The 19698-nt window shown below is 38.9% G+C and overlaps 4 protein-coding genes across 4 annotated transcripts; all 4 read right to left on the bottom strand.

Moving 5' to 3' along the window:
* Positions 1-11: 11 nt before the first annotated feature.
* On the bottom strand, positions 12-2589 carry si:ch211-170d8.2 (uncharacterized protein LOC571755 homolog). Its single transcript, XM_034118016.1, has 3 exons — positions 1976-2589; positions 1035-1179; positions 12-553 (listed from the first exon to the last, which is right to left on the bottom strand). Exons 1-3 carry the CDS (start codon positions 2376-2378, stop codon positions 208-210), a joined length of 894 nt encoding a protein of 297 aa, XP_033973907.1. The 5' UTR covers positions 2379-2589; the 3' UTR covers positions 12-207.
* A 385-nt stretch (positions 2590-2974) lies between these two features.
* Positions 2975-10379, bottom strand: hps4 (HPS4 biogenesis of lysosomal organelles complex 3 subunit 2). Its single transcript, XM_034118015.1, has 13 exons — positions 10225-10379; positions 10008-10119; positions 8992-9082; positions 8748-8891; positions 8550-8657; positions 7979-8095; positions 7496-7590; positions 7336-7408; positions 6836-6954; positions 5827-6472; positions 5103-5229; positions 4704-4815; positions 2975-3901 (listed from the first exon to the last, which is right to left on the bottom strand). The coding sequence occupies exons 2-13, from the start codon at positions 10037-10039 to the stop codon at positions 3730-3732; spliced, it is 1836 nt and encodes a 611-aa protein (XP_033973906.1). The 5' UTR covers positions 10040-10119; positions 10225-10379; the 3' UTR covers positions 2975-3729.
* Positions 10380-11637: 1258 nt separating this feature from the next.
* Positions 11638-14907, bottom strand: LOC117472687. Its single transcript, XM_034118017.1, has 7 exons — positions 14578-14907; positions 14302-14473; positions 13948-14018; positions 13300-13473; positions 13122-13219; positions 12480-12551; positions 11638-12385 (listed from the first exon to the last, which is right to left on the bottom strand). Exons 1-7 carry the CDS (start codon positions 14591-14593, stop codon positions 12242-12244), a joined length of 747 nt encoding a protein of 248 aa, XP_033973908.1. The 5' UTR covers positions 14594-14907; the 3' UTR covers positions 11638-12241.
* Positions 14908-16560: 1653 nt separating this feature from the next.
* LOC117472683 (cytochrome c oxidase subunit 6A, mitochondrial) lies at positions 16561-19046 on the bottom strand. Its single transcript, XM_034118014.1, has 3 exons — positions 18907-19046; positions 17632-17780; positions 16561-16876 (listed from the first exon to the last, which is right to left on the bottom strand). Exons 1-3 carry the CDS (start codon positions 19004-19006, stop codon positions 16781-16783), a joined length of 345 nt encoding a protein of 114 aa, XP_033973905.1. The 5' UTR covers positions 19007-19046; the 3' UTR covers positions 16561-16780.
* Between the last annotated feature and the right edge of the window lie 652 nt (positions 19047-19698).

The raw sequence follows: 19698 nt of genomic DNA, 5'->3' as shown, positions 1-19698 counted from the left end.
TAACAACAAGCCATTGTTAGATTGAGCTTTAATAACCAAAGTATGACTCTGTTACAGTGTATCATATCCACTATTTACATATATATTTAGCAAGAAATAACATTAATAAATTAACATATTTGACATTGAAGTGCATAATGTCCTTGTGAGCTTTGACTCTGCATGTCTCTTAGTCCGAAATTGGGTTTTTTAAACTTCAGTTTGACTTCATCTGTAGTACAGAGCCATGAAAGGTGTGTGTGAGGGGTGAACACCGCCCGTTGCACAGGACACCCCCGATCCAGCCTGACTGCAGCCCAGGACGAGGCTCCGCTCCAGGGCAGGCCGTGTGCTGCCGGCCCCCTCCCCCCACACATCACCAGCAGTGTCCTGCTGTGCACCAGAAGTGGGCTTTTCTCCTGGTGCATACCCCCTGGAAGAGAACACCACCCGCCGCATGTTCACCAGGCTTGGACCCCCTCCAGCACCACCTGCCGCCTCCTGAAGACTCTGGAAGAGGAAGAGCAGATCCACCCTCAGGTCCACCGTGTTGCCCCGAGACCACAAACTGTACCTGAAGGAGGCGAGAGACAACAAAGTTACAACCAGGCCTGACTTCCAGAGACAAACAGTCAGTGTGACTTTTAAAAAGAGAAGAGGAATATGTGCAAAGCAATATATAGGTAAAAGATAAAGATTGTGGTGAGATGGTGAAAGAGGGCTGTGTATGAACAAAGAAATGACTATACAATACAATCAAGTTTCCATTCAACATGTATATTATTTTAGGAAAACTATCATAGTATAAATAGCAGACCACTATGCGTAAATCTCAGTACGGTTTAATTGATATGCAATCAAAAGGATTTTCATAGATGAATTACAGATCCTCCAACCTCTTAGGAATATCTTAAGAGGGCATGACAATGATCCACTCTTCTTTGCATGTAGGTTTGTTTTGAGTCTACGCAGTGTTTGGAAATCGTCATAGTATCACAAAACATAATATCACTCCACACTTTCTATATTTTCTTACACCTCTAGATCATGTTTACCTTGTAGGAAGGCCTCGCTTTACCAATGATGGAAGCACAGGATGGATGTCCAGGTGTTGTGGGTTGGATAGTTGGAGGTGAAGCTCGGCTCTGATGACCGACAACGATAAAATCTCCCTGGTGAAGAAAAACTCCACATCTGTGCCTGAGGAGGAGGAGGAGGAGAGGGAGTCAGTCACAGAGATGTTTATGAGCATTTCATGTCACAGAGCAGCACATACACTCATGTCAGGCTCCATTTTAATAAATCTCAGGGATCAGAGTGAGATTTACACCACAGAGGTGATGTTTTCACTCCTAATACCATGTTAATCTGTCAGCAGGATGTCTAAACTAAGACTCATTTGTATGCAGATAACATCGTCTTCTATACAGATGCATTCATGGAGCCATTAATGTCCTTCGAGCTGTTTTTCAAGCACATCCGCTTTCACTTCTGCAATGGTGACATTCCCACACAGTGTCACTCTTTGAACACAACATATGAATTATATGCCAGTTTGATGTTGCAACTTGTCCCTCTCAATGCTGCATGTTAACACAAGGTGTAGAGAGAATTTAGTGAATTTGAAGACAAATGTCAATAGTGAGTGAAGATATTGAGAATATCTTCAGCCCAAATCTGATGAGCATGTGTCAATACTCAACAAATAGAATCAACAAGTAAAGTTATTGCAGTTGAAGAACGTTTCACCACTGGTTGCCTTTATGGCCCTCTTGGTGGTGAGTGTCTAGGCCTATAGTTTAATCCTGAATGCACCATTTCCCACCACATTTGTAATCATTAATTGACTAACAATTTGTGGAAGTAAAACACATGAAAACCAACCTGATCTCTACTTTTTCTTATCGAGCTCTGCAGCAAAGCAGGACCAACACATTTCAGTTCTAAAGTAGGCTTTGACAAGACATGCGTTTGAGCTGGATCTACTTTGTCTTACCTCCTCTCAGGCGACCTTGAATTCCTTTTACGCTCCTGCAGTCCCGTCCTTCTTGACAGCAGTGGTAAACCGATCGCACAAAGCTGAAAAGGAAATGGCCTGGGAAAACCAGGCCATGGGAGGCTCCAGGGGTTAAGGGCAGCGCACGGAGCTGCAACAGTGTAGCATTATCCTCGGGAGCTGGCTGTGTGTTTTCCAGCCAAGGGGCCGCCCGCTCCGCGCACCGCTCCCGGTACGTCTCCGCCACCCCGCGCCTCCACGCGTCCGCGCGTAATGTTGTTCCGGATTCATCTGCAGTTTTATGAAATCCCAGCGTGTCTACTGGGCGGCTAAATACTCCAACGAAACGTGTCACCCCCGATAGAAGAAATAGAGAAATCCAAATGCATCGCAAGGAGGCCATGGCGATTTCTAAATCCGGCCCTTTGGATCTTCACTGATGGATAGCAGGCAGCTTTTCTGTTGTGCCAACTCTCCCTCTCTCTGCTTGCTATATACCCCACTGACAATGGGGACATCTTTCCACTTAGAATTTGAATCCTTGCCCTCCTCACAGACCCTGCCCCTCTTTTTGTTCGAGCCCTTAACCACCCATTTGCCCCCCACTGCTTTCTTTCAATGCGCCTGCATAATGAGGCGCCCCTGAGCGCGCCGACCCCAACCATTCAAATTCAGCTACTTAGCTAATGACTCTAATGACTCCATATCTGGAACATCAACAACGATCTTATTTACAACACATACAGCGCAGAATGATTTGGAAAAACCGTGAATAATAACATTTTATGAGCATGTGTTTGGCTTTTTTAAATAGCCGTGCGCACGTCCTTCTGCGGGCGAGTTGTTACCATTTTGAAAAAAAGGCATTAAGCCTGAAGTGGGAAACAATGGGGGCCGGACTGCAGGGTCACATGCAAGCCGCTGATGGCCCTAATCGCACCGTGTAGCCCCTGTGGTTTCAAACAAGCATTTACAAAAGTAGCTCACAAGACTCAACACTGAGAGGATCATGTATTCATTTAATTTCCACTAATAATGCACTACAGTATATCACAGGGGATGTCTTCTAGGCAAACTTAAGAAAACAGACATATCTTTCAACAAATGACACAGTAAATATAATAGCTCAATAGTTAAATAACACGTTTTTATGGTATCAAGATTTTATTTTGAAATAAATAGATATTTTATACAAACTTTCTTTACATCATTTAATAAATTGTGCACTAAAACAACACAGTTTTGCAGTGTGTGCAGCAAGGAATGATGCATGATTAAATTGAATTAAGATGTCTACATTTCATACTGATTAAATAAATAAAGTTTAGAGAAACTATTACATACGGTGCATTGATGATTTGACTGAACGGAAACTGGTTGTAGAGTAAAAATGTTGCATAATAATGTGTGCAGGGTGTAAACAGGTGCTTAATAAAGCAATTCTGCACTTCTAGAAAGGTAACATTTAAGACATAACAGAAATCATATTTGGCACAGAAACAACTGAAACTATGAATAAAACCTCATTGTAAACACGTCTTTCTCTACATCCTCTCTGTGATTAATAGCTACACAAATAAAAAAAGTTCTGCTATGAATGTAAAAGTTTCATACATCTATCATTATGCAATCTTCTGTGGGAACAATTGAACCACAGCAGCAAGAAAGCAGAGTAAACTTTAACTGAAATATTCTCCCTGCTTCTTCAGGTTACTCACAGGGCAGCTCTCCACATGTTGACAGACCACAGCTCCTCAGAGCAGGTTAACCCCGTGTTTCAGCAGTCTGTGGCGGGCCTTGCCGGGCAGAGAGAAAGCACTGTCCTGGTGGTTAGGGATGCCGGAGTTCCTCAGCGATCCCCCATGCTGCTGGAAGTAAGTTTCCTGAGCCACGCTGCGGGTCCCATACACAGCAGCTCCTGCACTCCTGCGGTGAGAATGTCACATTTACATTTCAAGCATGTAGGATGAGGACATGCAACACAAAAGAGCAAAGTGACATAATAAAGACGTTAAACAAAGAACTTTTGGAGTGTGATGTAAAATACTTTTACAGGGGAAAACTTTTCATTCATCATTGTAACACTGCTGAGTACCCTATCTACCATTTGTTCCGTTCTGTTTCGTACTCAAACAGAAACACATTTCAATTTGGATCGTGTTAATGTACTTTAAAATAGAGGGTCAAAATATTTAAATTGTATTTGAACTAGAGCTGCAATGATGATGATCCAAAAATTGCAGAAATATTGTTTTAAGCCCCTCAAATATGGAGATGTTCTTGTCTCTGTTATATATAATTAGAAAAGATGGAATGGATATCTTTCCATATTTTTCTGTTCTTTTATAGACTTATCCATTAAATTAGAGAATAATCGGGAGCTGTAATTTGGACTTGATTTGACAGCAAATATATTAAGTGTCTGATTCATTAAATATATATGTATCAGAATCATATTGCAGTTTCTATTGGCCCAAACATGATTGGTAGTAACGGACACTCTATTCATTTTGCATATTTGTAGACTTTTTTTTAAAGATACAGCATAATTGCTTTGAGATAAACTGACCTAGTGGAAGATCATGTAGGGATTGTTGTAATGTGATGAAAGACACGATGAACTGACAGATCCAACCCCCCACCCCCGACTTCTACTTGAGGTCTCATGAAAAGTACAAGAACTCCCCCCCCCCCCCCCCCCCCACCATCACATCAGTGCCGTACTGACCTGATAATAGCCTCCTGCAGAGTTTCAGTGTTACAGAAATGCGAGTGAAGGAGTGATGTGGCCCTCACAAAGGGCCGCTCCGGGGCTCCCCCCGGTCGACCAGACAGGTTGGCTGCAGACACACACACAACAACACACTCAGTACCACGTGGCACATTAACCTGGACAGGCTGCACAAAGGAATCGCAGTCTGACTAATTAGCCGTTAGATCATGCAAAGACAAATATAAACTACCAAGACCCCCTTTAGTCCCCAGGTAGAGATGGGGCAGAAGATACTTACTTACTGTAGAAGAAAAGACAACATACTCTGATTGCAAATAATCAGCAGAGTGAATACAAAACTATACAAAGAAGAGTAAAGAGAGGAAATAGGTCAAAGTATTATAAGAGCCTTACATGTCAGTGTGCTCTGAATGCAGTCAAAATGGGCAAAGATGTAGGGTCCTGGAGTGCCCGGGACCCCAGGGGAGACACTCCTCAAATGAGCCTCCAGTCCATTGAGTGACGCCAGGCTGCTGTGATACTGGATACAAGCCAGAAAGGAGGAGTCGGTTGTTAGCATCACTAAGCTCACAAACTTAAAGGTCACCTATTATGCAAAATCCTCTTTTTCATGACTTTTATACATAAACATGTGTCCCCTCTGTGTAAAGAGATTCTGAACGTTTCAGGAACAAAGAACCCCTCTATTTTTGTCCTGATCCATTTATATAAAAACCTGTCTGAAAATGAGCTGATCGGACTTTGGCCACTTTGTGATGTCAAAATGTTTTTTTGGGTTGTGTAACCATTAGCCAATAACCAACCAAGGTAACCCCTGCCCACCTTATCACCTGAATCACCTCCTAGAGCACCATTATGCTTTTTTAAAACCAAATATCTCTCAGAGGGGCGTGGGGAGGGCTCCTTATTTTCATCTAAAGTAACAGACACTTTTGAAACAGGGCTGAAACAGAGGGGATTATGGGATGCTACAATGGGTGATCTGTTTGGTATTTCGAGCCAAACACTTCAGAGACATGTTTTGTATATATCTGAGACCTATAATATATTGATGAAAAAGAGTATAATAGGGGACCTTTAAAGTAATTAATATGAGGGCTGCTTTTTTTTTTCTTACCACTTCCTCCATAGAAGCTTTGTCGCTTAAGAAGTGCGGCTCCACCAGCAGAGCCAGCACCAGGCCTTTGACCCTGTGCAGGTACAGCGTCATGGGGATCAGTGGACTCTCCCCTGGGTGCTCGAAAGCATCGGAGCGAGGAGGATCTGGCCTCTCTACCTCGTGGCCCTGAACTCTTCCACAGCCACGTCCGCTGACCTCTTCAGAAACCTTGTTGTCATGTGACTCCTCAGCTACTCTGAAGTTAAACTCTTCCCCACAAGCTCCATCGACTCCACCTCCATTTAGATGGGAGTTTTCTCCAAACGCTGAGCTGTCTCCACCGTTATCTATCTGACTGCCTCCCTCTCCGTTGCTGTGAAAGCTGTGATAGTACGACTCCTCCAGCGACTCCTCCTCAGGGGATTGTTTCCCGTTTGAGAGAGGAGGCTCGAGAGGCTGCGGAGGGGGTGGATTGGGGGTGCTTTGTGATGGATCTGAGCTATACACAGAGCTTTCTGACAGGTGAGGGCTGAGGAGCTTCTGGGGAGACTGGGAGGATCCTGGATCAGACGGCTCTGACTCTGTGGAGGATGGAGTGTCGGATAACGTTCTTGACAGGCGGGTCTTCTTTAAGGGGGTGTTTTTGTGTGGAGTAGAGTGGGAACTGGTGGGTAGAAAACAGTTTGAGACACTCAGAATTTGCTGGAAATATAACACATTTTAGAGAGCTTGTGTAAGGGTGTTTTCACAGTACATTTGGATAGTCCAAATGAGTTGATTTTGGTTTGTCTGGGTAACAAATTAAAGTAGACAGAATTACACACGTACAAAGGATCAGAGACAAAAAGCAACACACAGAAGCCTTTACCATCGGTCAGAAGTTAAGCGTTGGAAAACTAATTTGGGTGCAAGTTTTCAAATTCAAAGAAATCCCAGACAGCCCAGAGTTCGATTAAAAGAGGATTTAATGTTTAAATTAAGACACATACTTTATGTTATTCAAACTGAAACTCAGAGCAGACACTACCTGAAATCTTTGTCGACGGGGGTGGACTGCAGGTACTGAAGTTCAGACGGGGTCAGGAACACAGTGGTGGAGCTGACAGCGCTGCCAAATGAGCTGCTCTGTCCATTGGGTCTCTGGGGCTGAAACCAAATCAAAACACAGACTTGAGACTTTTTCTAAAATAAATAGTTTGTAACATTTAGGTAAATACAATATTTGGCCTTCCTGTCAAGAGTTATATGACAAGATCAATACCACTATAATGACTCACAGAATGTTTGTGTAGCTGGAGCCATCAGCATGTTAGCTTAGCTATTGCAGTCCCAAATTGCAAAACATACCATTAAATGTCTCGGAAAATGTGATTTACTAAAGCGGGTCTGAAGTTGTCCCTATAAAAGGTCCTTTGTTGTTTTAAGCAAATCACATATTGAATTAAATAAATGGCCACTTGTTAGGGGATTATTTTTCTATTTCAACTGTTTTAAAGCCTTGATGAGAAAAGCTTAAGACTGTCCTACCTTTGTGTATGTCTCACTCTCATGAACCATTGCCTTCATTGTGAGTTGGGGAGACATCTGTGTGCTTACAACTCTGTGGAGAAAAGTCAGATTTCAGGAACAAAAAATTACATATAAACAATTCGACTGACAGCTGGCAACAGTGGAAATGTCAGCTCACCTTCCTCTGAAAAGAATACAGCCTGCTAACACCAGAGGGCAGCGCTGACAGGCCTGAAGAATGAGGGCAGCTTTGAGCAGCAGAAGGGGGTCAACCTGGGGATAAGAATTAAAAATGTAAGCATGCATGTCTTGTAAAAGCACAACAACTGAAAGGTGACAAATATATTGTTTATAAGATAATAACTTTAACACTTATTGAAAGTGTTACTTACAAAATGTGCACATTTTTACATTGTTTCAACCTTTCAATTTCGCCAAGAGCTCAGAATATCCCGGATTTACTGGCATTTGGTTGTTAGCTTGTGCACATCTGTAAATGTGTTCTCTATCTGCAATGAATGTGCAAAAACGTTGCTAAGACACACTGAAGACTTATACTACACCACAGGACATTGTGACATTCACATCCTGTTTGAGGTTAGCTGTATGCAGGAGGAACTTATGATACTATTGCAGGTTACATTTAGAATGGTGTGCGTACATTAGTTGAGTCGATGGTCTTCAAGCAGCTGAAGATGTGCTGAAGCTCTGAGGATCCTGACTCCAGGTGGGACAGATACTGAGCCCAGCGGGACGCCAGGGTCTCCTGACTGTTCAGCTGCAGCGCAAAACAGAGTTTCAATTACAAAAAGCATCTTTGAAAATACACAAATTTAAAATAATTCAAACTAAAATGAAAAAGCAAATAAATAAATGAAAAGTACCTGCTAGTTGAGACTGAGAGTGAATAATAACCTTGTTTCCTGAGTTATGTAACTTTTCGACAATTTTAACTGATGCTGTGCAAAGAATTCTGTCTTTTCATGTATGTATATTTAGCTTCTTATATTTTATATTATTTTACTTAATATCTCCACTTGTATTTCTTATCTATTGTAAGCATATAGCACAAATGTATTTCTATAAGAATAAAATCCTTATTTTTGTTGGTCTACAACTAGATGCAAGTCTTTCTTAAAAAAACAAACAAAACATCTCTGTGCCACAAACCTGGCTAAACAACTAAACAAGACTTCTATAATATAAGACTACTAGACAACTGAAAAGTGCACCTGGTAGCTGTGTCTGACGGAGCCGTTGTAGAAACAGAAAAGGTTTATGAGCTGATCCAGGAGCTCACAGACACTGACGGTGGGGACTTCCACTGAGCAGCCCAGAGCCTGCAACACACAAAAAATGTGCTTAAAATTAAAATCAAAGACTTAAAAGTGAGAAACATCTTGAAAATATCCAGGATTGTGCTCACTCACCCAAAAGAAATCATCTTCCATGCGGATGGCAAACTTGTTGCGGTGCAGGTTCAGGATCCGCACAGGAGAGGACGAGAGTTCAGAGACACAGCGACCCGCGCCCGCCAGCTGACCACAGAGCAGCTCCTGCCGATCTAAAGGGGTCTGACAGAAACATACACAGGAATCAACCCCAAAAACAGGGACTTCAAAAACAAACATTATCATACTCAACAGTACAACCACAAATTAAAAAAGGACAAACCTCTTCAGGGTAGAAGTAACAGATTCCCTCTCTTGTTTGGTCGCTCTCTCCTCTGACTTTGGATCCATCATAGAGGAAGAAATAATTACACCTGCAAAAAAAATACAGAAATAAATTAGATCTTCAGTGAATGACCAGAGAGCAAACAGTGTGTCCAAGGTTTCCCTGGACACACTTTATACTAGAGAATAAATACATGAAATCCCTTTAATTGATAAGGTTATTAACAGGCAGCTTTAGTGATGCTCATCCTTCAAATATTATGGCTAATGATTTTTATATTATTATTGCTCAGTTTGTTTTATTGCGAGTTGCATGGTATGATGAGAATGTGCTAGAACTGATAGTCTATTTTATTAAAAAAATAAATGGAAGGAATTGTTGTTTTTAACTGAACAAATAAACCATTAAGTTGAACACAAATGCACTTAAAAGATCAGGATATGGGTTAGATGTAACTATCTACAGACACAGAGGGGACTGTTAATGGACCATTCTGCAGAGTATGGTAAATAGAGCATAAAAAGTCTCATCAGAATCAAAGTTATAAATGCATTTCTTCTCATCCCCCAGATGGGGTAATTTCATGTTGTAATAGTATCTCCAATTTAGAATAAAATAAAACAAAATATTGTACATAAACAAGGAGAGGTTAAAGCAAAATGTGAACACTGTAAAACTGTTTAATACCAAATGTGAAAAACAGGATTTTAACAGTGGTGGAAAAAGTACTACTACTTTACTTGGGTAAAAGTAGAATTACTATGGTCTTGAAATACTCCACTAAAGTCTTATTTAAGTGTTGATTAGGCCTACATTTCTCATCAAGAATCCAAATCTGAAAAGTAGAATACATGTTAAGGAGTAAATGTACATAACCTCTGAATTCTAGTGGGGTATAAGTACAAAGTAGCAACACATTTAAATACTCAAGTAAAGTACAAGTCCTTTACAATTGTAAAGTACTTGAGTAAATGTACTTCGTTACTTTCCACCACTGCGTATTGCACAGTTACCTTCTTGAGTCTGGCAGCACTAGCTCCGCCATCACCGACACGAAGCCCAGAGAAAGATAAATGTTCCTCAGTCATCAGTCATCTTGTATCCATGTATTTCCAACCCGACAGCCTGAAGATGAAAACGGAAAAAAGAAGTGAAGACTTCAGCTGCGAGTCCGAGAGAGATGTTTACTAATCCTCCAAAGTTACTAAAAACATCTGTTACAAGTCATACAGGTGCCGGAGGAAAATGTGCACAATAGGATGGTGGATAAATGTTTTTCTTCCACTGTTTATGTTGTATTCGCCACGAAAATTAGCCACTTTGACAGAGTAGTGCTGCCAATTGAGGAATGCGGGTCAGTCACGTAGTGAAAGTCATGTGAAAGTATGGCGAGCTTTAAGGGACAAACAAGTGCGCCATTTAGAATCGACAGAACATTCAACGAGCCGTACATTGTGGTACAAGAAATACAACTTACTTTTTAACTTGATTTTAATATTCTGTATAGGCAGCATTTACACAAGTTACAATATTTGTTATTTTAAGTATATCATTATTTATGAATTAGCTGTTACATTATGTCGTAGCTAATATTTATTTACTTTTAGGCATATTAATTGTTAAACGTGTTTTAGCCCTTTTTATGATGACATTATGCTTTCTATGTAAAATCTTGATCTTCTAGCCAGGCGATCCTTGGCCCTCATTACCAAACAATATGTTTCAGTCAAATGTAGGCTAACTGAAGTAGGTAGCCTATATGCAATTGTATTAATAAAATGTTTTAACTTTTCTTAAATATGCTTAGGCTACTATATGTAAACAATTCGAGTCTCATAAAAGGGGCTATGCCTTGTGCGAGTGTAAAATCTGGCCCATTTTATTGCATTTATGTACGGTAGGCTATATATAATATTCTTCTTATGCAATGTCTTCATTATGACACCAACCATAACAAAAATGAACTATTTGAAACAAGTAAAGCTCTATGTTCCACCCTACAGCATGTGCTCAAATTGAAGGTTGTATTTACTTTGGACCTTGAACACATTTTTAAAGGAAACTGGATATGATTTTATAAACTACAGGGGGCTCTGTCAGAACAATGACACTTTTATTCACAGTAAGATTAAGGTTTGTTCAAAGAATAATAAGAAAACAAATGACTTAAAATGGGATAAACGGTATGTGTAATTGCTCTGAACAACTATGTAATGCTACCTGCATATTTTAAATATACATGAAACAGTAATCCTGCTTCATATGATCAGAATACATTGATCTTTACCATGGGCCGAGCTCTAGAAATATGAATCCTGTTTTCAGAGCTCGATAGAGGATGTCTTCAGATGTTGAGCGTGCACGCGCAGCTCAGTCAGCCAATTACTGAATTTAAGTCAAAGTTGAGTGAGCTGCTCTCGAGATAAATCTGCAGATATGTAGCAACCAAGTCGGGTCAGGTTTGTACCCTAAATCGACTTTTAAATTGTTGCAGGGTAAATGCGGAAATGCTGTTCTTAAAGTGTCGCTAAGCACTCCGCCATCTTGAAAATTGCGCAAACATCCGTGAAGTCATGCGTGCACCTCGGAGAGAACGTGCACAGGATTTCAAGAGGATGTAAAAATAAAACAGTACGACCGGGCAACCTTTCAGGCTCTTGTTTTTGTAGCTGGGCCCACTCTTTAACTACAGATTTACAACAAAACGGCAACAAAAGTTAACTTAACAAATGTAACATTAAAGACACGCAACAGACTTATCCGACCAAAATAACATTAATAAGGGCAAGGCTGCCCAACATTCAACATTGTCTCCCTAACCATTTCCTGGATATCGAAAATAAATTGTTACTTATAGATTAGAGTTACAGAGTCCCACGATTTAATGAGGTTACACTGAAGCTCTCTAATGTTGACCAGTCAAATACATAATTAAATCCCACAACAAATGTGTATGCAAAGGTGTTGAACATTTTGTCTTGAGTGAATGTAATGTTTTGTTATGTTAAATGTGTGTTCCCTTGTTTCTTGTCCCCAATATTTCTCTTTGTTGATGCAAATGGAGTTGCTGCGATGCAAAAAAAAATTCAGAAGACTTGATTAGACAATAAATTATAAAGAAAACATCAAATAATAAAATTGGCAGTGTTCAGTAACAGTGCATTCAGACAAAGGCAATTTATTACAATTCTCCGACCTGAAATATTGTTTTTACACATAATAATAATAATAAGAAAATAAACCATGGTCACATAAGCTGCTTATCAAGTAATAACATTTCTTTCTCTATTTTCCTCATCTTCAGTGCTCTGTATGCCATCTGATGGTCCCGGTTCTCCATCTCCGTCTTTAGGTAGTTGCAGTAAAGCGCCCGTATGTCTTCTGTATGCCTCTGAAAGCAAAATGAAACAACACATTAGCTCATATTGGTTTTGGTGTTCTCTAACTGTTATCGTACCAAAGCCCAGTATTGACACTTAACTCACCGCTTCTCTTCTGCCACCGGTTGTAGCACACGCTGAATTAGCCTTCTCCTGGAAGCTGCTATTATGCAAAACCTATAAGAAAAACAAACATTAAATCAATTACTCAAGTCTTGTAGTTGTACTAAACTTGAGCCTAATCTTGTCGTGCCACTTTCTTCTTTTCCTCCGCTATATTTAAGAGGTACATTTTGTACTTTTTGCTCCACTACCTTTGTCTGAAAGCCTTAACAAAATATAACAAAATTAAGATATTTGCAATTGAAGAGTATGTTAAAGAAAGCACATTGTTGCACAAAAACATTTCATGGTTGCAAGATCTCAAATGTGGGCTGTGGGAAGTTATCCATAGTAAGATTAATCCTTATTAACAGTTCTGTAAAACATGGTTAAACATGCTTCACCTCAGCAAACAGTAAAATCCTGCTTTTATACTAACTTATAAGTAATGATAATCTTAAGGGGACAGTTTTTTATGCTTTAATTTTCTTTAAGCACATTAAATAGATTTTACTTACAAGCTTTATCTTCAGTAACATCTTCAGTGTGTAAATCTTTAACTTGTGGTGTAAGTGGTTTTACTCAAAGTTGGTATCTGAACAGTTCTTTCACTAATGTGATGTCAACATGTTTAGAAGTACTTACCCCTTCAAACTGAGAGTCACTGACGTCGGTCTCGTCACTGCTCACACTCTCTGGTTCTGTCTTAGTTATCGGCAGGAGGAGGACGGGATGGCCTGAGACTGCAGGGGTGGGGCACAATATTGAGTTAGATAATAGAAAATACTTCACCAAGTTTTAATCTGACATTAAATACACCTACCACTGATAAAAGAGCTTTCAGACCCCGTCAGTGGCTCAATAAAGGCACCCCCAGGAAGGACCTCCACTCTCAGCCGGCCGTCTTTGTGCTGCAGCACGTCCTCCTCTGCAGAGGTCAGCGACGGGGTCCCTGGTTCCCCCTGGTTCCTCAGCACCTCCACCTGTCTTCTTTTTGCTTCACAAGAACATTTTGAGAGGCAAAACTGTTGGTGGAAGAAGCACTAAGACCTTTACCTCCGATAAATGACTAGCGCTGTAGATATTCCTACTACAAGTAAAAAATACTGCATTTAAAGCCATACTCATGTCAATATTATCAGCAAAATGTCCTTTTCCTCTGAGTGTTTTACTATAATATAAGATACTTCTGGGTTATTTGAGCTTTCTTGGACTTGCAATTGCATATAAATAAACAATGTTTTTATTTATACTGTTACATACATGTATTTATTTATTCTTATTATCCTGTGTTTCTCTGTAATTGTTATTCACACTTATATTAATACTGCATTAATGTGTATTATGGATTTTACTGTAGATATAGCAAATTTGAACTTCTTTAGATACTATTGGTTAGTTAAATCTGCAACAGCAATAAATCATATTCCATAAGGGAACCATTGTAAAGGAAGACTTGCAATAAAGTTACCTGTTTGCACGATATTCTTATGTTTGACTTTCACTTGCTGCCACGTTCTTTTGAAGCCACTGTCCGAAACCCTAAGAAGTCATGAAAATAATAAAAAGATTATATATTAATGGGAAGGTGAAGTATAGAGACTAATATTTCAAATTAAACTAATGGAAAGGTGAAGTATAGAGACTAATATTTCAAATTAAACTAATTAATTCAATTAATTTCAAATGATTTTAACTCATGTTAAGTAGGCTAAAATTACAAAAAAAGAGAAGAGAATGAAAATATATAAAGTGTATCAATCATTAAAATTAAAAACGACATTCTACATTTAATTATTAACCCATTTAGATAATTATGTCTTACGTGTTTATTTTATCAGCAATTCTCTGCCAGGATTCCTCTCTCTGTTTGGAGGCGGTGGTGGTGTTAGATTTGGCTGTCAGTATTTCTCTCTCTTCTTCATACAACTTCAAGATTAGTTCCTGCTCTTTGGAGCTGAAGAAATGTGCCCTCTCGTTTCTTCTCATCTGTAAATCTGAAAATAAAAACACGTACACAAAGGAAGTGTGAAGATGCATTTATGAGAGTAAAAAGAGTATTATTTATATATAGTTTGTGATGCTATGAGATGATCCTCACCTCTTTCTGTATTCATGGAGCTTGATTCGGTTTTCGATTGCTCTCCCCTATGAGGCTGAGCGGGTACGCGCAGTTATCCGAGATGTTTCAATGCTAGATTTAGTAATCAAAACGTAACCGTGTCTTAACCCCTACGGTGATTAAAAGGAACAAATCCGATTTTATTAGAGGCGTTGGTTCGTCACGGCACTCTTCACATTATTAAATAAGTGTCTAAGTGAAGGAAATAGATAAACATTACCCGAGTTATGAAGCTGGATATCTGCTAGCTTTGTTAACCCAGGATTTTCTAATTCGGCTTAACGCGCGTTCACGTGAAAGAGGTGGAGTCTGTAAGAAAGAGCCAGGAACGTGAAACAGGGACATTTCGTTTAAATGCAATAAATGTATTATATAAAAAACACAAGGGGAATTCAAGGACTGCAGATGGAAAGTAGCGTTTAGCTATAATCTGGCATATAGCATCTCTTCTCTTTATGAGATTAATATATTTATATGCATGGTCCTTGTTCAATAAAGATATAAGGTCATTAAAATGTCAAATTGTCGGTTGTGAAAATAATATATGGTTTAAATGTATTGATTTTCCTTTATGATGTAGTACTTTATGTACAACGTAGTTTATGTATAAGTGAAATCATTATAAATAATGCCCAGAGTGGCACAATCCACAAATGTTATTTGACTGCTTTTGGGTTACCTGAATTGCACATTTGTACAAGAGCTGATATATAATTCATTGTGTAATTATGTAAAGTAATTAAAACAAATCTAAAAGGGTGAGAATTATGGCACATCACTGTACTGCATTTACTTTTGAATAATGACGTGAAATCAGGTTTGGATCAATCTAGGATCTGCAGGGTCATTAAACAGTACAGAAATAAAAAAGGTGTTTGGAAAGGGGAATGTGATACGATAAAAAACAATGGCTTCATTAAAACTGAAGTAGCTGATCAGATTCCACACATTATGTATACCTTTTAAATTATTTTCAAAAATCCTGGGTTATTTTCACTTTGAGCACAAAATGAATTATACAGCTCTCAACACTCATATGAAAGGGAGCTGTATACTTTTCAATAATCCAAACATCTTTATAATATGATCACAACAAATAACAAATCATTTAAACTTGTTTATTCTTATCTTACCTAGTTAGCATTCTTTCTTTTTATTTATGCATATTTTACTAATCACTCCCCTTTTAAACTTTTTTTTTTTACTGTCCTATAGTAGCCTACACATTGGAATGATTTCTTACTTTATTTTGTACAACTAGGCTATATTAAATAGATAAAGGTGTGCTCTCTAGCTCTCTCTCTGTGTCTCGCTCGCTCACAGAGGCTGTGTGCTCCTCCGTGGCGATGACGGCGTTAAAAAATTATAATAAACATAGGCCTATTTGTAAAGTGGGGGGACACAAACGGGATTTCGAAAAGTATCACGGTTAAACTCCTTATGAAGTGATGAGGTGCCGCTCCACATTGCTTTTCTTCCCGACTGCAACGCTGTTGTGTGTGTGTGTGAGAGCATTTCACATGTGTGTATGAAAGATTTTTACATATGTCTGTAAATGATTTTGGTTTCAGTTGTGTGTGTGAGCAGGCTCGGATTGGCCATCGGGAGAGTCGGGACTTTTCCTGGTGGGCCGCTGCCGTTGGTGGGCCGCTGGCTCTGGCATAGGTGGGCCGTGGACTTTCACAGCGCCGCTGCGCCGGTACCGCATCCGCAAACACGCAGCGGCGCTGTGAAAGTCCACCGCCGTTGCGAGTCTCCGGCTCTAACAGTCCACTACCGCCCGCGAGGACCCAGGTTCGATTCCGGCCTGAGGTCCAAAAAATGTATTAAAAAAAAATAATAGTCTCCCGTTCATCGCGTCCCACCTATCACATCTCTGCGCCCCACCAGTGGGGCGCGCCCCACACTTTGAGAAATGCTGCCTTAACACAACATCAACAAAAACACGACATAAGACAGGAATTGAGGTAATAGTTACTTTAATAATGTTAATTCAGTATCAGGCTGACATTTTTGCTTAATGGTCCAGAGTAAAATTAAATGTTGGTTCAGGTGCCCCATGTTGAGAGCACAGCGGTAAACACAACAGAAGAAGAAGAAGAGTAAACTGAGAGTGGAAGTGTGGTCCAGTAACGCTGAGGGAGGTCTGGTCCCCGGAGAGTCAGGAGGTCTGGAGGAGGGTTTATTCATCGCCCTCATCGCCCTCATAGCCGCCAGGAAGGGCGTTCAACTTAGGGTTGTGGAAAAGGGATTTGGAGCCATCTCCCCAGGGGAAACGCTGCAGGAAAACAAATTGAGATAATAAATAAAATAAGTAAAAAATATTGATGAACGTGGTATCATATCCATACTATATACATCTGATGTATAGTGTATATAGCATATTTCTAATGTATTATCTACACTACTTCATTATCTCTTACCCCATGCTATATATCCAACCATTTATTTACAGAGGCAGAAGAAGTAATCCGATTTTATACCAAAGTAAACGTAGCACTATGTAAAAATAATCTGTTACAAGTCAAATTCCTGCTTTTAAAATCTTACTTAACTAAAGCTACAAAAGTATTGGCATCAAAATAGACTTTAAGAACCAAAAGTAAAAGAACTTCAAGCACAATGGGTCATTCCAATTTAGTACATTTCTTATTATAATTATTGATGCGTTAATGAGTTCATCGCAGCTGGTAAAAGGTTGAGGTTTTTAGCTTTAATTTGAATTACTTTAATTCATATTTTACATTAGCTAATAATCTGACTATCAAATAAATAATGGAGAGAAAGAACAATATCGGCGTCTAAAACTACTAGTGGAGTAGAAGTATAAAGCAACATAATATGAAAGACTAGAGTTAATGTACTTCATTAAATTCCACCACTGTTTTATTTCTATACGTGAAAAATACACTTCACTGCTTTTATCTGGTTAGATTCTAAACTGCATATTGTTGTCTCTGTAATTTTACCCTGTGCAATGACAAATAAACTACACTCCAAAATCATTTTTTTTAAAGTAACATAGAGTCAGACCTTGGTGCGAATCCGAAGGTGGGAATAAGGGATGAACTCTGGCTGTACATAATGCGCCGCATGGTGCTGCATTTTCAGGTACATGTTCAACATGCACACAGCAACAGCCGGGAGTGCGACAAGATAAGTGAGGCGCTTCCATAACTTGGCTGGAAGACAAAAAGACAATAATAATTAGTTTGATAAAATATAGCAATTAGAAGTGCAACCATACTGAGATTGTTAAGAAATTAATGTGCTTTGGAAACAAGAAAAATGGAGGTTCAGTCAATTGTTTCTACACCCAACAAGTGTGACATTATGAAATGTTAAGACAACTTATTGTTGGCCAGGAAACCCCTAATGTGTGCTGTTTACCATAACTAAAATGTTGAAAGGTTAAATGTATGGACATTTCTAATAAAATAAATGATCATTATTAAAATATGTACAATTTATCCGTTTTGAAAATGTAAGCAGTTTTTTCGAGAGTATTGTTGTGCAACAAATATACACTGTATAAGCTTAAAATTCATTTTTGATAAGTTGATATACAAAGTTATATTAATTTAAAGTGTTATTTCTTAAGTGTTGTTTGATGATCATGTATGTCAGGGGCAACATCTCAGCATGTTATGTTAAAGACACCTGTTAACTTAGGTGACTAGTCTCTAACTAGCTGGGTATTATAAACATGATACTTTTATCAGTACCATTTATTTAAACGTTTTTTAGTCTTCACACTATTAACAAAAATAATATAAAAACATAATTTTAACACACACACACACACACACACACACTTCCATCAGGTCATTTCTTTTTTACTTTTCCCACTCTAGCTCAAATCCTCTGCACAAACTATTTTACCTTGACAATTCTTCAATCCCTTTCAATGGTTGTTAACTGTTTTGTATAACTTAATACAAGTTGGGGGAATAACGATAACCTTAGATAGTTATTATCTCCAATGACCTGACGTTTCACTGTTGTTGCTCTTTAGCTTCAGGCCGTAGCTTTACATAATCACTTCTCCACTTTTTAGCCTCGTAATTAGAGCAAAGTAAATAAACAAACATTACATGTAGGAGTTTAGAGGATTTAAAGGAGGTGACAGGCTGAAATGACCACGTCTTCAGGTTGAAAATCTCATGTTTTGGGCATTTCCGCTCAAGGATGTTGTGCTAATGCTAATGCTAAAAGGGCAACGTTAGCTCAACAAGGTCACTGTTAGTTGGCGTTAAAATACATGACATTATATAAAACCAGATAACTAAAATGAGGAGCTTCACTCACTTGCATCAGCATGGCCTTGATCAGCGGTAGCAGAAAGCTGACGCCGGCTCTGGGTCAGAGAAGACTTGAGCAAAGCCTGAGACAAGCGTCCGAGAGCCATTTTTCTTTCAATGAGAAGCAGAGATACCGGAAGGACTTTGTAATGAGGGGTCACGTGGAGGCCCGAAAGCGCTGCTGGGTGACCACGTGGTGAGACTGGGAACTACAGAGACTCCGGATAAAAACTCCAAACTCCAGGTAACTGTTATTGTTCCTGTAGCAGTGAAGTTCTCAGATCATTTACTTATTTATTTATTTTAGTAAAAGTACCAAAAGATTGTTGGAAAAATACTTCATTATTAGTAAAAAAAAACTGAATTCAAAATGTTACTTTAGTAAGAAATTAAGTATTATCAGCTAAATGTACTGAAAGAATAAAAAGTGAAAGTAATCATTGTGCAGACATATGTGTGACATTTCTAGATAGTATTGTTGCATCGCATAGCATTTTACTGTTGAACACATTTCTGATTAACTTAATTTATTGATTCATTTTTTATTATTCATTTAGTTAAAAGTATCTAAAGCTGTTAAATAAATGTAATGGATTAAAAAATATATATATTTTCCTCTGGAATTTAGTGGAGTAGAAGTATAAAGTAGCATTAAACGGAAAGAATCAAGTACAGTTCAATTATGTCCAAATAGTATTTAATACAATACTTGCTTTGAACTGTCTGAAATGAATTGTTGCAGGAGCCTGGGATTTAGGATTTTCATTGCCAAAACAACGCTGTATTTATTGTGCATATG

Source organism: Trematomus bernacchii, unplaced genomic scaffold (genome assembly GCF_902827165.1).
Source record: "Trematomus bernacchii unplaced genomic scaffold, fTreBer1.1, whole genome shotgun sequence".
NCBI classification, from domain to species: domain Eukaryota; kingdom Metazoa; phylum Chordata; class Actinopteri; order Perciformes; family Nototheniidae; genus Trematomus; species Trematomus bernacchii.
The sequence above is the reverse complement of the archived record's forward strand: the minus strand, read 5'-3'. Positions and strand labels throughout refer to the sequence as shown.